Source organism: Etheostoma spectabile, chromosome 9 (assembly GCF_008692095.1).
Source record: "Etheostoma spectabile isolate EspeVRDwgs_2016 chromosome 9, UIUC_Espe_1.0, whole genome shotgun sequence".
Taxonomy (NCBI): Eukaryota; Metazoa; Chordata; class Actinopteri; order Perciformes; family Percidae; genus Etheostoma; species Etheostoma spectabile.
This window is the reverse complement of record NC_045741.1, coordinates 24,162,122-24,178,360: the sequence shown is the minus strand read 5'-3', so window position 1 is coordinate 24,178,360 and position 16,239 is coordinate 24,162,122. Positions and strand designations below refer to the sequence as shown.

General features: G+C 43.2%; 3 protein-coding genes across 6 annotated transcripts in view; 2 read left to right on the top strand and 1 right to left on the bottom strand.

The window, feature by feature from the left end:
- The first annotated feature begins 344 nt into the window (after window positions 1-344).
- On the top strand, window positions 345-4,445 carry nipa2 (NIPA magnesium transporter 2). 2 transcript variants are annotated; one of them, XM_032526774.1, is made up of 6 exons: window positions 345-603; window positions 1,240-1,472; window positions 1,904-1,960; window positions 2,344-2,434; window positions 2,553-2,713; window positions 2,972-4,445. In XM_032526774.1, the coding sequence occupies exons 2-6, from the start codon at window positions 1,334-1,336 to the stop codon at window positions 3,622-3,624; spliced, it is 1,101 nt and encodes a 366-aa protein (XP_032382665.1). In that variant the 5' UTR covers window positions 345-603; window positions 1,240-1,333; the 3' UTR covers window positions 3,625-4,445. The 2 variants fall into 2 exon arrangements, with proteins under 2 accessions (XP_032382665.1, XP_032382666.1); XM_032526775.1 differs by lacking the exon at window positions 345-603 and adding an exon at window positions 1,111-1,148.
- cyfip1 (cytoplasmic FMR1 interacting protein 1) overlaps window positions 4,100-16,239 on the bottom strand; it is a 38,718-nt gene continuing 26,578 nt past the window's right edge. For all 3 annotated transcript variants that reach the window (XM_032526697.1, XM_032526698.1, XM_032526699.1), the window contains 8 exons: window positions 11,071-11,214; window positions 10,739-10,829; window positions 9,813-9,943; window positions 9,485-9,557; window positions 6,837-6,931; window positions 5,698-5,936; window positions 5,433-5,580; window positions 4,100-4,738 (listed from right to left, as the gene is read on the bottom strand). In XM_032526697.1, coding sequence (XP_032382588.1) covers window positions 4,574-4,738; window positions 5,433-5,580; window positions 5,698-5,936; window positions 6,837-6,931; window positions 9,485-9,557; window positions 9,813-9,943; window positions 10,739-10,829; window positions 11,071-11,214 — 1,086 coding nt within the window. In that variant the 3' untranslated portion in view covers window positions 4,100-4,573. The remainder of the gene's footprint in view (window positions 4,739-5,432; window positions 5,581-5,697; window positions 5,937-6,836; window positions 6,932-9,484; window positions 9,558-9,812; window positions 9,944-10,738; window positions 10,830-11,070; window positions 11,215-16,239) is intronic.
- fndc9 (fibronectin type III domain containing 9) lies at window positions 12,698-16,194 on the top strand. The gene is made up of 2 exons (XM_032526803.1): window positions 12,698-12,976; window positions 15,119-16,194. Exon 2 carries the CDS (start codon window positions 15,242-15,244, stop codon window positions 15,866-15,868), a length of 627 nt encoding a protein of 208 aa, XP_032382694.1. The 5' UTR covers window positions 12,698-12,976; window positions 15,119-15,241; the 3' UTR covers window positions 15,869-16,194.

Sequence of the window (16,239 nt, the reverse complement as noted above, 5' to 3'; positions counted from 1 at the left end):
AATGCAAGAAATCAAGTCTCTGGTGCTCAAAACTTTAATGGGGAGGACACCCAGACCCCATATGTCCATTCTGGTCCAAATAGATCCGATTATAGATAGATGGAAATAGATTTACAATAAATTATTCCAATTCCTTTAGTAAAACGTGGGACTGATATAGCCTACTGTCATTAAACTATACATTTATGTCATTTGGTTGGTGTTGTGGATTGTAATGTACACGAATTTTGAATCAGTTTTTTTTTTTTTTTTTTTAAATCGTACTACAAGTTAGTTTGTGCTTTTATAATGTAAAATGACTGCAATAAATATCTCATGGCAAATATTAATACTAAGAGTGGACTTTGTATTCAGCTCTAGTTCATGTGTGGTACTGGACTCGAGCCGGCGGAGGGCACACAGCTCCTGTGACAAGCAGAAGAAAGAAGCTCGCAGTGCGGCAGTCGTCGAGCGGAGCTGGTCGCTGCTGGCTGAACATGGAGCGAGCACGCAGTAGCTATGTGATGGTTAGCCGCAGAGCCAGGAAGTAGGCTAGCTATTAGCTAACCTCTAGCTACTACCACTTTGTTGTTGTTGGGGAAACAACCAGCCACATTTGGACAGGTATTGAACTCATTATGACTTCTCGAGCTTAGCAAGCAACCGCTACCCTCATTCTTGATAACCGCTAACCGACTTTTGCTAGCCAGCCAGTTAGCCGTCGCGCTAATGAAAGCTAACCTGGCTAACTAGGGTCATAATGGCATTTAAATACTTGTAGAATTATCAAAATGTAACGCTGTGGTGCCACCACAGTGCTGCTGCCACTGACAATAGTGTAAATGTAACGTTAATCGCGAGATAGTTTGCAAACTTGGTGTAAAAGGCGACTTCATAACCCTGCACCTAGCGTTCCCAGGTTAAGGTTAACCAGTCGCTTCCGGAACTCCTGTCTTAAAAGTAAAATGTTGACATAGCTGCTGATGGAGTAACGTTAACACCCAGACAAACCTGTCTATGAGCCAAACGGACCAGTCCTTCCCGTGTGTTTGTATAGGACCAGTCGCAGAGAAACAAGATGGTCCTTAATTAATCTAAATCTGCTGTTAATCGTATGGATTTATCCCAAAATAGCAGTTTTCTACTTTGTAATATCGCCTGTGGTAACGGTAGGTCATTGTTGTAAGTAACCTAGCTACCCTTTGACTTTTCTTTACGGCAGCTGATAAATGCTTTGTCTTCCACGTGCTCTGTTCTCAGGTGTCTGGGCTGGCCAGGACTGTACGTTTGGTCAGCATCTTACCGTCTGGTCGTCAATGTGACGGGCCACTTCGACTACATATCCAGCTTCACCATGGGTCAGGACAGGGGGAAGTATGATTTTTACATCGGTCTCGGATTGGCCATCAGCTCCAGCATCTTCATTGGAGGCAGCTTTATTCTCAAGAAGAAAGGACTTCTGAGGCTGGCAAGGAAGGGATCGATGCGTGCAGGTACTGACCTTTTTCTGAGTATCTAATGCACATTACAAATAACCTACACCAAGGAACAAATTGCCCAACATTGTCAGCTGAAGGATGGCACTCCCTGCTCTTGTTGTGCAACACTGAAAGCCAGTTAAGTAGCCAAACCAATGGGGACAGTCCATTTACACACCTGATTACACCTGCCCTACATTTCAGGCTTGCTTAGTTTTACTCACCTCTGCAGGGTGGGTTTGTGTGTATATGAGTGTGTGTGTGTATGAGTCATCAGCAGTCTTAACATCTAGTAAACATGAACTTCACCATGTCACTTCAACTCCAGCTCAGTTGGCTGATTTGTAGTGTGATGGTTACGTAATTTAGGTTTTGCTTACATGCAAATGTTATTCAAAAGAGTGGAATCACATGGTCTAAAAATTTTGTTTTTTTTTGTCCTGCAGGCCAGGGCGGTCATGCATATCTGAAAGAATGGCTTTGGTGGGCTGGTTTACTATCAAGTAAGTACTGATACTCAGTAGTTCTAAATGTGATCAGACACGCACAGGTTGCATGGATGTGATGATTTGCACAATGTTGGGATTAAAACTTTGGTTGAAAGGATATTTCTAAGACTTAGTAACTGTTGTCCTCACAACCTTTTTAAATGACTGAGTAAGTATTTTAGTGTGATACTATTCATTGAAATGCTCCTAATCCATTATATACCCAGTCTAAAAAACAACTTTTAACCCAGACTCTCAGAAGTCCTTTGACCTGCAAAACACTAAACCCCAGGCTTACATCTTTGTACTTGATGTTGTTGCAACACACTAAATCTTCAGACAGTATTTCAGTGTTTATCTCTGCCTGCCTTAACTGAATGTGTCGTAATCCCTTACAGTGGGAGCTGGTGAAGCAGCCAACTTCGCAGCATATGCCTTTGCTCCTGCGACCCTGGTCACCCCGCTGGGAGCCCTTAGTGTGCTCGTCAGGTACAGAAGACTCTCTGCACGACTTGGACACTACAACCTGGTCTAAACTGGCTTCTCTTCATATTTGTACATTGTGGACTGTAATCACTGTGTCTGCTGACTTTAACTGTTATTGCAGTGCGGTGCTGTCGTCGTACTTCCTGACAGAGAGGTTAAACCTGCATGGGAAGCTCGGTTGCCTGCTCAGCATTCTTGGCTCCACCACCATGGTTATCCACGCTCCGCAAGAGGAAGAGATCAGCAGCCTGGAGCACATGGCTAAGAAGCTGGTTGACCCAGGTACAGAACAAACCTAACATCAGAGATCTTGTCCAGAAGTATTTCTTTCCCTAAGGTTTCCTTCCTAGTCATGCTTCCCAACAAAAATATTAAAACAAAAGCACATAAACTGAAATACAGCTATGCCATATCAAAACGGTGCCTATTTTGCTCAACTCAAATGAGTGACTACTACATGAATGACTACAATAATTATTTATACTTATATATTTTATATACTTTTATCATCTAAACACCCTGACTCCTTTTTTTTTCCAGGGTTTTTTGTCTTTGCCACTCTTGTCATCATTGTGGCTCTCATCTTCATATTTGTCGTCGGTCCCCGTCATGGTCAGACCAATATCCTTGTCTACATCACCATCTGCTCAGTAATTGGGGCGCTATCAGTGTCCTGTGTCAAAGGACTGGGGATCGCCATCAAGGAAGCAATCAGCGGGAAAAGCGTAGCAAGGAACCCACTGGCATGGATCTTGCTTTTGGGTCTGGTGGCCTGTGTGAGCACACAGATCAACTACTTGAACAAGGCTCTGGACATATTCAACACCTCCCTGGTGACTCCCATCTACTACGTGTTCTTCACCACATCAGTGCTCACCTGCTCTGCCATCCTCTTCAAGGAGTGGGGGCACATGGGCACCGACGACGTGATCGGCACCCTCAGTGGCTTCCTCACCATCATCGTGGGCATCTTCCTGCTCCATGCCTTCAAAGACATTAGCGTTAGCTTGGCCTCTCTCGCTGTGTCCATGAGAAAGGACGAACGGGCTTTTCCCACGGCCAACGGCATGGCGTCCCACTATGACCTGCTACATAACGAGTCCACCGACAACATGGAGGACAGAGAAATGGGCTTGCCTTTTGACAGCGTCTCTAGGAGGAATGGGGCAATGACTGCCTCATTGGATCATTAAGTTGTTTTTGTCCGTTTTTTTTCCAGCTGCCTACTGACTCACCAACCATAGCATTGTTGTGGAATATGACAACAATAAGACAATCAACTGTATGGGGAACGTGACTTGGACAGACCAGTGGATTGTATGGTTTTAATTCGCCTTACATTTCAGAATATGACCTGGTCATATTCAGTAACTGTTATAACTTAATTTCATTCCTCTGTAGCGCTGTAAATGAGTTTATTTTTTTTTTAAAGAAATGTTTTGTTATATGTACATGCATATTCGTGCACTGACTTACTTTCTATAAATTAAATCAATCCAATAATAGTTTTAATATATATTCTATGAGTTCCTGCTGACAATGACTACATTAAAAAAAAGTACAGTCACTATAATGGAGTTTTTCGTAATACTTGAAAGTGACAATTTTAGTTGGAAGTCGTTATGAACTTTTTTTTGTAGTGTTTACATGAAAAGCTCGAGATGAAGACAGATTTGTTACATATTTATTGAATTAAAATGATTAAAATATCTGAAACAAGGCACAGTGAATAAATGCTTAACGTGACTATGAGCTTTGTTACCTTTTAATTTCCTTTAAAATATTTAGCATGCATGTTCTACAATATAGAATTCAAATGTACTTTCACCTCCCATTTAAAATAGTTTACTGCCCACCCAGAACCTTCCACCACTGCAAAGCCTTAAATACGTATCTGATAAAACTAATTTCACCTTCCTGATCTGTAGCAAACTGCAAGTATAAAACAAAGAATAGTTCATCTATAAAGGGAAAATATCAATTTCTCATAAGGCACAAGTGAATACAAAAAAAAGAAAAGAATTTTGACCAAAAAACGTGGCCCACCTTCCGTCTGTAATGGTCCTTTGCTACTAAAGACCCAAAGCAAATGAAGAATATTTGCGGATAGTCTAGTGACGCTGACAGTGTGTCCGTGCCAGCTCAGCTGCTGGCGAGGGACTGGTGTATCGGGGGCTGGAAGCATCGCACGTGTTCCACCGGCATGTTCTCTCCGTCTCCAGACTTGAGGTACTTGTTCAGGATGGCGAAAATCTCGTTGTTGAGGATCTGGAATTTGCGGATTCTGTCGACCATCTTCTTCAGTGGCTGAAGAGAAGCAGACATTCACAGGTATGTTGTAATTACAAAGACCTTTCCACTTAATAAAATTAATTATTTAGTGTTGGTTAAAGCTGCCTAAAGGATCAATGTAGAGTGAAGCACAGAGCAGGGACCTGTTTGTTCCTAAAGACTCATTTTATAAATAAAGTGCTTGTGTAATAGAATATGTTAAAGGTGCCCTGCCACATGTATCTGATGACTTTGGGGTAATGTCTGAAGTCCTACCATGGACTCTGTAGCTTGGTTACCTTGTTTCAAGCCATTCTAGCGTGGTATAGGAAGCCTGCAGGAAGACTCTGCTCCATTTGGGCCAGTTCTCATTAAAATTCAACCACCTAAGCTGCTTGACTCTGATTGGCTAACACCTAGCCAATGAGAGCCTGGCTATCTACATCCTTTACCCAGCTCATCAAAAGTAATGAGACATTTTTCAAAAAATGCAGGTAGAAATGGTTTTGTGTGGCAGGGCACTTTTAAAGTGCAAGGTTCAAATGTGATAAACTGATGTGACGGGATAAACAAAGCACGGCACTAATTGTTTCAATTAGCCACCCCCAGTTTTATGATGACATTCACAAACGAAGCCTGAAAACGTCAAAGAATTATGAGTATTTTAGTCCAGTTGTATCATGTCAGGCAAGTCCTGCGCTGCCTGCTAATGGTCATCTCTCCAACTCACCACGCTCTTGATGACCTCATCCTTGCCGTCGTGTTTCTGCACCTTGAGAAGGTGGTAGCTGAAGTCGAGGATGTCAAAGCGCCGGTGCTGTCCCAGGAGGGAGATGATCATGCAGCCAGCCCAGTGGAGGCCGTCTCCGAAGCACTGCCTGAAAAGCAGGAACGGGTTGCATGAGAATAACGATGTGGTTCTTTATGTAAAAAATAAAAAAATAAATCACTAAAAGTGGTAGAGAGGATACAGATGTGTGCGCTGCTGCACTCACTCCACTGTGAACTCATGGGCTCCCACAGGGATGCAGTACACAAACTGCATGGCACTCCACAGCCGGTGGAACTCCACACACTCGTCCACGTGCATCACGCCGTTGCTGGGCAGCGGGCCACGCCAGATGGGGTCGTCCAAGAAGCCTCGCACGCGTGTGAGGATGACCTCGAACATGGACAGACCGCAACACAGCCGCTCTTTGGTCAGAAGGTCGCCCTCGCGAGCAATGGCGATTTGCTGAAAGAGACGGGAGACACGTTAAAAAGATTCATTACCAGTTAGTCTATACCCATGACTCTTAATTTCCCGGTTAGTCTATACCCATGACTGTTTATTTCCCAGTTAGTCTATATCCATGACTGTTTATTTCCCAGTTAGTCTATATCCATGACTGTTAATTTCCCAGTTAGTCTATATCCATGACTGTTGATTTCCCGGTTAGTTGTAATCCATGACTGTTGATTTCCCGGTTAGTTCTGGTGCTGCCAGACGTGCTGCCAGACGTCCCTCCCTTTCTGCGTGCTTTGTGTTAACTTTAATCTCCGTTGGATAGAACAACATTAACCGAAGCCTCTGAGTTTTAAGGAAGATTTGGATCGTGCGACCAGGCTGGCCTTCTTGGACCGTTTGGGGAATCCTTATTATATTATTATTATAACCGGTTCGAGTCTGACCTTTGTTTTTGTCTTTTTTAAACCTTTATTCATTCAGCGAAGGTTCACTAACGGGCAGTCCTTTTTTTCAGGAACACCCTGATCACGTTCCCACAGTTCCACATTCCTACCTGGAAGCTGCACGTACAACCCCCCAGGCTGATCTGCTGTCACTGAGCAGCTCCACTGGAGCGGTTGGGGCTAAGGGCCTTGCTCAAGGGCACCTCAGTGGTGGTGATGAGGGAGGGACAAGCGCTGCTCTTTCACCTTCCCCACCCAGATTTTCTCCCGTCAGTCTGGGGACTGAACCAATGACCACCCAGTCACCACTCCCCCCTACTGACCCCCACCACCTGCGGCCCTTTGCTGTGTGTCATCCTTTCTCTCTCTCACACCTTTCCTGTCTATTCACTGTCACTATCTAATGAAGGGAAAAAGCCCCAAAAAATAAACCACCGGCAGTTTCCTGTCCCGGCGTTTTTACCTGTGGCGTTCCGAGGCGCTCTATCAGTGGGACCAGGTGCAGTGCTGTGTATTTGGCCTCCAAGCGCTTCATCTTGGCGTCCAGGCGTTCCCCCTCTGCACACAGCGAGGAAAAGAAAAGCATGAAAGGATGAGTCTGGTGATGTTCTATTTTCTTAGTATTTGCTGTGTAGGTTTCCAGTGAAAGAAGCCAGCGCTTGACGCTCTGAGTCCCCTCGTCCTCGTCCACACTCGGTAGAAGTTTAACAATTCCCTTTAACACAAGAAGAATTAGTACAAAGCTATATCTATTTCTTTTTTTTTTAAGATTATTTTTTGGGCATTTTAGGCCTTTAATTGACAGGACAGATGAAGATATGAAAGGGGAGAGAGAGGGGGAGTGACATGCAGCAAAGGGCCGCAGGCTGGATCAAACCCGGGCCGGCTGCGTCGAGGAGTAAACCTCTATATATGGGCACCCGCTCTACCAACTGAGCTATCTGGGTGCCCTATATCTATTTCTAGAATCAGGAAGAGAGTGACAGTAAAAAAAACTACCTGACCCCCCCAGCGAGAGTACCAAAGGTATTGAAGGAGTTACACAATCACATTTTCACAAATGTAATATTAATGAAATTCCATCCGTTTTAAATAATTAGCACACACACATATTAAGTGCAAAGAATCAAACAATGAACTTATTGCATGACTGTAAATATGAACTGTAATTCTGTAAACTGTTAGTTCTGTAAATATTCCTTCCAAGTCCCTCTAGAATCTAGATCAACAAACCCGGGGAATTACTGTAGTTTTACTACGTAGAAACTTAAATTATTGCACGCTAATTGGTAAAACATCCGCTGCAGTCCCGCTCCTACAGGCGGTGTATCTGTTCTGAACTGTAACTAAATCAAAGCCTCGCTCATCTGTTTTAATCAGCATCATAAATTAGTATCATAAATTGTTACTCCATTTTCCATCCTGAAGATGAATCGGTGTGGACCTTGAACCGATCCTCCTTTACTAAGCAGCCTGTTTCTCATCCATCCACTCTCACGTCATCCAAGTGAATGGAGCATATATATATATATATATATATATATATATATATATATATATATATATATCTGGAGTGTCTCATTAAACCTTTGGAACGTGGTGAACCGAGCCCTGCCTTGTGTCACTTTGTTCTCAGAGAGAACTGCTTTCAGAAATGTTAGAAAAATGATGCTTCAAACGGGTTTTTGCTTCAATTCCTTTGTTAAACCATTTGCATCCAAACTGCTGTGTTGGTGTTTCTGTCCATCCTGAAAGCTGAGTGGCCTTGCAGAGAGGAAGTACCCCTGAGGGCAGAACGCTTAATGTGGAGGAGACGCCGGGTACGACCACGGATAAGAACAGCAGCTACTGTGAACCCAATAACTAACTTGACTCCCAACTTCTTTAAAAAGTCTCTGTTGTGAACAATCTTCAGTCATTTTCTGTACTTATGCTGTGAGTGCTGTAAAAGGGATTACTGCTCTACCAAGCCACTAGATGACAGGGTACAAACCACCGAACAATGGGTAATGGAATGTATCGACAGTATCCTAACCCTGATATCGTGTGTTTCCTCTGTACCACAGAGCTCCATTGTGGTCCAAAACACACAGTGAGTTGTTCAACTGGGGTGACATGTTCCTCCATTACCATGAGAGAGAGACACAGACACACACAGACCACACACACAGCACACACACACACCAACAACACACAGACCCACACAGACACACACACACACCACACACACACACACACACACACACACACCACACACACACACACACACACACCACACAACACACACACACACACACACACACACCACACACACACACACACACACACACACACACACACACACACACTTTATTCTGAGTCCATCACACCATACTACATTAGTCTGCGGCTGGAAGTAGTCACACAGTGCACAGCTATTTTAAGGAATTATTTAGACTTATTTAAAACCAATGCAACCATATATTTGTGAAGTTCTTTTTTTTAAGATTCTAATCTTAGCTAGATCACTTTTAATGCTTTTTATTTACCAGCTAATATTGACATTGTAACTGCTATCTTTCATCTCCTTCGTCATCTCGTTTTTATCTCTCATGAGCTATGTATTGCGTGTCATACTTTAGTTTGTGCTGTGTATGTTCAAAGTAAATGTGACTGTAACTGTAACATTTCAATTGTTTCTAATAATAATTGTTGATCACAAAAAAAAAAAAAATCTCAGGTAATAATAATAAGAAAACCCTGGCTGAAAGTATGCTTCATCAGAACTGTCGGATGGTCAAAAAAAGCTTAAAAAACTCAGCCAATCAGACAGCCCCACTCATCTGGGAGCTGTGGTGAGGTAAGGAAGTTGTCAGGGTTCTCTTGCCCTTGTTTTTTTTTGTTCATTACACTTCTGTCACTCCAGCTGTTGAACACTATGGAAGCTCTGCAGCAACAACTGCCTGAAAATGTCTTAACCCCATATTAAAAGGATTACTGCATCTCACTTCTATCAGGTACTGCCGGCTGTTCACTCAGCCTGTGAGTGTAGGTATCAGAAACAGCTGCTGTAGAAACACTTCAGCAGGACCTCTCCACCTGAAAATAAATCACTGTTTATTTTCCTCTTACCTTTGACATGGACTCTTGGAAGAATGTTCTGAAAAGGTGCAGCGTGCAGCAAATCACAAACTTCTTCCTGTGACTGGGAGGAAGATACAGAGAAAGTCAAATGAAAGCACATTTTAATTTCATGCTGAATAAGTGAAATTCTCCTAAATGGCATCACTTAAATGCATTTATCCCATTTTACTCCAGACGACTGGCGTACAGGCGCCTCAGTGATTGTACCATTAATGTGATGTAATGTGCACTGATAAGCCATAAGACTTCAGTTGGAAATCAACTCCATGTATCACATCTGCACTGAAATTGGAAGTGTTCCAAGTGAAATGCGTACCAGACTCTGCTCGCTCAGCAGACAGAACAGCATGGCGTTGCCCACCTCCCTCAGGTTCTGGAAGCACACTGTCTTGAGCTCCGCGTACTCAACGATGTCCTTCAGCTGGTGGTGAAAGAATTCCAGGATACCTGAAAAGAAATAGAGCCTGTATACATCACCTCCCACCTGAAGGTATTTCACATCTGTCACACAGCTTCCCAGCCCTCAGCGGTCTACAGGGCTGTACGTCAGCGTAGGGCCTCTTCAGGGGGAAACACACGCTGCTGGCCATTTGCACTGCTTTTGTAACAACATGGCTCATTTTCTGGTATAATATACGGGTCTCTGCAAAATGAGGGTACTCAGTGTGATTCGCTCCCAACTCGGTTCTCTTCTCTTTTTTAGAATAAAAACAAAACAAAAAAAAAGAGAAAAATATTTGAGTACAAACAATGATTCTTTTTTCTATGACTTCATGGAGATTTGACGGCATGCTATTTGCTACAGCCCGCTGATATTATTGGCCGATATTAGGCATTTTCCAAATTATTTGTATCTGTGTTTAGAATAACCGATGAATGAATATATACAATTTTTTTTATTTTTTTTAAACAGGACAAAACGCCCTTCAACCATTTTATGAGTGATGGCGTTGCATAGTCTGTCCACCAGAGGACGCTCTACAACGTCCCTGTTAGTGATGGTGTTGCATAGTTTAGGACCAGGTAACCATAGTCCTCAGATTGGACAGATAGTCTAGCTAGCTGTCTGGATTTACCCTGCAGAGATCTGAGGACCAGGTAACCATAGTTCTCAGAAATCCACCAGAGGTTAGATCACCAACACAGAGACAGAGGACGGGGATGGACATCCGGTAGAACTTCCGGTGCACCTGAACAATCCCGGGTGTGAAACGTTGGGATATAGACTACACGGTCAGTTACCTGGGGAACCGTACTCGTGGCGGGGGAGTCTGCAGATCTTGGGCATCACCTCCATCAGGGTCTTCACATACTGCATTATGGTGCCCTGAAGCTTTAAGAGAATAAGAGCATTAAGCAGCTTATACAGTTCAAATACTCATTAATAGGAAACCATGAAGAACAGACACACAGAAAAACTAGTCTAACAAAGATCCCCTTTTTAACTGCTTATTTGGTATACAGAGAACAAAGAAAGCGACCTCCTATAACCCCTCCTTGTTCTCTAACAGCAGCAAGTCCCACCAATGAAACTGCACCTCCCACACACCATTGCTTCTTACTGTCCTACTCACCAGGCTTTTGACCACCTTCAGCAGTTCCTCCATCACCACGGCGATGCCCTGGTAACCCAGCAGTCTACACATGACCTTAATGTGCGGGGGACCCACAAAGTTCCTGTAGGTGTTGAAAATGCTGCTGTACGCCAGATTCAAGGTCTGCATGCAAAGGAAAGATGAGTGATGATGAGAAGAAGATAAGTCCCAACTACCAACACTTATTTCATCACTCGAATAAACATTGTATGCTTATTATCATCCATGATGCGTCAGGGAGAGAGGACGACTCTTTAAAAGATAAATGGTAAGCAGAAAATAGTTTCTTTTTTTTCTTCTTTTTTTCTACTGGGTAGAGAAGGTAACTGAAGCACTCTGTCACAGAAAATACTTTCAACACACCAACATCCAAGGGCACGTCAACAGTTTATGTTTGGAAATTATACAAAATATGTTGTTGTTTTTTTAAATTAACTTAACATCTAATGGCTGTTAGCATCCCCCAGAGGCGGCAATGTTCCTAAAAGCCCACAATACATAAAGCGCATGAGTGAATCAATAATTACTGCCGTGCTAACAGCTCTGCGAGGCTGTCCCAAGCACAGTGGGGACTTCAACTAAATGCCAACGTCAGTATTCATGAATTTATTCACTACATGCTGATGTTTAGCAGGTGTTTGTTCATAAAATAAAATATCGGACAAATTGACATTTTGGCCCGACAATGGCATTACATTAAAAGTCCGATCAACTAAGTTGATGGGGGATGTGGAAATATGTACCAATCCATCAAGATAGTTGAAGTTGCCCCTTAAAACCACAAATGGGAACCTCATGGTGGTAATAGAAGAAAAGTCAGCACCTAAAAAAAAAGCACATAAAATGTAATATCCCATCAATAAAGTATGTCTTAATCTTTAATCTTAGAGGAAAAAGCAGGATATCACCAAAGTCATTAGAATCCGACCAATGTGGTGGACCGAACACCAGACATGACTAAATAAAGTGTCCCATGACTAAATAAACTGTCCCATGACTAAATAAAGTGTCCCATGAGATCGTCACACTACACCTACATTTCATTTTGCAATCCTGGATTGTGTAATGACGATAATAAATCCTTGCAACCTGCCTGGTAGATTAGGAGACGTCTTGTAGGCAAAATGAAGATTTGAACCTGAGGGCGGCAGTAGAGGAAAGCTCATGGACGGTTAAAAATGCAAAGGATAAAGGATTTTGACACAAGTGTCAGGAGATCATTGGCATCATTAGGAATCAACCTCTGGGGACCATGAACAGCCACAAACGCTATGACAATCTGCCAGCAGCTGTTAAGAGACTTTGCTGCAGAACAAATGGTCGGACAGATGGATCGAGCCACTGAACAACATGTCAGCCCCCTCACCAGACCCTGCCACTAGATTTTTAAAAATACCATACGGACCAAAGTGCTGTTCAAGGGGAAATGAATGATCAATATCACCATGGTGTCTGCAGGTGAACTAGCAGGACAAAACTGGGAACAGAAAACAATATCAAAGAAGCCACATTTACAGCCATTTGAAAATAACTATAATCAACCACTTGGATGTTGAGTTGTTTCTACACAATGCATTCTTTTCTTTTCATCCACTGCAAGAGGTTTCAGCGCCCCCTCTCCCCCTGTCGGCAGAGAGTCAGAGCTGCCGCTGCTCTAATCCAGCAGCATTCCCACCAGTGTGACAGCAGACGAGACAAGGACACGGCAATCTCCGGTCCACTCCTGAGGGTGAAAACCGACACGGCAGCACCAGGCGTCAGGGCTCCTCAGAACCTGACAGGGGAACAGATTCCAGACTAACAGGACGGGGGGATAGTGGATCTGAACCAACACCTCAGGCACGACAGACTGGGATGTTCAGCACGTGCTCGCAGTGTTTTTCTGGTAAGTAATGCTTTGAATGGATGACCACTTAATATTCTCTTAATATGGCTCATTACCATATAGATTAATAGGTTTTGTTGCTATGGGCTACAGCTGATGCAACAGGAAAAAAGGAATAGAAAAGCCTATTTAAAAAACACCATACCTTGACTGTGCCTTGTTGAATGAACACTTGTCCACAGCTAATTCTTTCCATGTGAAATTATTTGGTTCCATATGTAAATAAAAAGATATTTAATATGGAAGATCAAATCTACTTTTCTATTTTACACTTTAAAGTATTCTAATGTCACCACCTGGCATCGGTTTTCAGTTAGTTAAATTATTTTACATTTTATAAGTTTCAATAAATATCAAATATCAAAGCTAAAGCTACTGATCATGCTACTCACACATGATCAATAAGGTTTTACAGTTTTACTCCATCGCTTTGGCACATTTACTGAAACAAACGGATCATTTTTAAAATTCTTAGAACAATCCTCAGTCCACGTGTTACACATCTCTCTCTGTGACCTGCCAACGGTGACTACTCTGCTCATGTTGAAAATGTAAATAAATCCACCAATGACTAATTTGTTGTCATCAAAACAAAACGTTCCTTTTTCTCAAATTAATATTTGTATTGGTGCAACAGGTGGGGATTGTTCCTGGGTGGGTTGGTTAACATAAAAAGAAAACGTATTGTAAAGTGTATCTTATATTTGATAAGATGTTCAATAAAAACACTTTGAACAAAAAAAAAAAAAGTTCCTTTATCATTAGACCAAGACCGTCAAAATGCAGAGACATCTTAATTCTCCAATGACAGTGTGATGGTTACCCACTGTTGTGTGTTGTATGTTGTCCAGTTGCTAACGTTGTATATGGAGGCAGCTGAAAAGTATCGATGTCAGCCATGGGACAGGCTGTACTTTCTCATTGTGTGTACACACCTGCCAACCGCAAATACATAAAGAAAGCTTTACAGAAAAAAGATATACAACAGCGACGTTATCAGGAAATGCTGTACAAAATGTGCAAGAAATAAGAAAATCTGCTGCAAATGTGTCAACCTCAAGGGTCATCCAGTCTCCTCTGTCTGGCCATGACATTTAATCAGCATCACACCTAATATCCCTCCTTCAATGCAATTGGCACGATGCAGCCCCCCCCCCCCAGAACATCTGCTGTGATATATTCACCTGTCACCTGTTTGCGTTTGGTTGCTCTAAGTTGTAAGGGGGTTGTACTGTTCCACATCTAGCCTACCTCTATCCATCTATTTTGCACATAGAGATTTACACAATCTGTATAATTGCATTTGAGAGTAATATGATTCAATAGCAAGGCTTACTCTGTGCATTTTGTGCTAAAGCAATGATAAATGACTATGGTCATGTGAACAGCTGACCTAATGTTCATATGAATAGTCATATAGTTTGATGAAGTTTAATAGTCATTCGCTGATTGAAAAAGACTGTAACCACTCTAGGTTGTGAGAACGCCACCTGTCCTGTAACAGGTGACTTTACAGCTCAGATGAGCCAACAAATCATTCTGCATTATGTCATTTGCTGAACATCTGTGCGTAAGGCACGCTCATCTCCCTCCCACCACTGCACTTTATTCCAGATAATCCTTCATAGAATGCTTATTATCCTCCAATGCTTTTCTTTCACTTTGGATGTTTTGTATGATGGGTAGGTGGCCACGACATTACGTGTAATTTAAAAAAATGTATCTCCTCTATAGGTGTACCGTAATCACGCCAAACAAGCAACACATCACCAACAAACCTGCTCTTATCATGGAACGACTACTTGTTCGTGATGTAGGCTCAATGTAGAGTTCCTAGCTGGGGCGCCTGGGTAGTTCACGTGGTAGGGCGTGCGCCCCGTGTACAGAGGCCCAGTCCTCGCTGTAGCGGCCACGGCTTTGGTTCTGATCCTTGTCATTCTCCCTCTTTTCTCCCCTTTCATGTCTATGCTGTCCCAGCAAATAAAGGGCTAAAATGCCCCAAAAATAATAATAATAATTAAAAATAAAAAGAATAATAAGTTCCTAGCTGAGAAGCACAAAGATCCGACATTTCTGGGACTAAATGAAAAATGAATTAATCCGTCAGTCTTTTTCTCAGTTTATGTTATCTCTCTTTTCCAGTTCATCTTTACACCATGAGAACACAAAGACTGTCATAACCGAGGAAAACTCCCCTCATATCAACTTGGCTTTACAAGCACACGGACAGACCGACCGATCAACTACAGAAACAAGTGTTGCATCATGGGGATTGCGGTGTACAACATCTCGGCCACCTCGGCCAGAGTGAGCTGGCCGTCGTCCCCCGGCTGCTTGGACACCTTCTATAGCGTCATGTACGACCCAAACTGGAACAGCCTGCTCATGGGCTACAAGCGCAAGAGTTTCATGCACGAGGAACGCATCCCCGTCAGTCAGACCAGCACGCACCTGGCCAACCTCCTCCCCCAGACTGCCTACTTCTTGTGCGTGACGTGTCAGGCAGCCAATCCGGTTCGCGACCAGTGCCAGGTGTTCAACACTCTGAGGGACGGCAGCAAAGCTCACGACCGGGCCGGGTTGGAGCTCGCCATGGGCGTCTGGCTGACCTGCTGCGTCTTGCTCCTGGTCATCGCCGGCATACTGTTGTGGGGGTGTCTCCACACCATCTGCTCCATCCCCAGTCAGAACGCAGAGGGCTGCCATGTTGTGACCCACTCAAACCGCCAAGACATGTCTGGATCTGGACGCCTGTACGCTCCCAGACGCACCAGCGAGGACAGCGCCAAACATGCCAGCATCATGCTGCCCCCCCTGTCCACTGGCAACATAATTACCCAGGACCACGAGCTGAGGACACTCGCTAAGCTGTCTGGCACCGAGCCAGGATGAATCAACTGGATTGAGGTCATCAAAGCATTGTTGTGCCCAGACTGAATTATCCCAGAGTTTTTTCATCCAATGTTTAAATTCTACGGAAGCCCAGAAGGTGTCGTGGAGAAAAAAAACAGAAACTAATCTGTGAATGTTAAATTACTAATCCGTGCTCTCGATTTATTGTCTCTTGTTTATTATCTTTAATGCATCTGCAGTTGTTGCCCTCAGAGTTTCGTTAAATGGGTCTTTGTGCAATGACAACAAAGGTTTATCTAGTCTTATCTCTTATCTTGAAACTCTGTGCTCTCTTAGTAATTTGTGCCCACGGATTATTTAATTCTTGCCCTGGAAACATGACTAATATTCACACACACACACACACACAC

Excerpts from the sequence above, each read along its gene's own strand:
- nipa2 (XM_032526774.1), top strand. The coding sequence starts at position 1,334 with ATGGGTCAGGACAGGGGGAAGTATGATTTTTACATCGGTCTCGGATTG. Across the intron at positions 1,961-2,343 it reads GTGGGCTGGTTTACTATCAA|TGGGAGCTGGTGAAGCAGCC; the intron begins GTAAGTACTGAT and ends AATCCCTTACAG. Across the intron at positions 2,435-2,552 it reads GCCCTTAGTGTGCTCGTCAG|TGCGGTGCTGTCGTCGTACT; the intron begins GTACAGAAGACT and ends CTGTTATTGCAG.
- fndc9 (XM_032526803.1), top strand. The coding sequence starts at position 15,242 with ATGGGGATTGCGGTGTACAACATCTCGGCCACCTCGGCCAGAGTGAGC.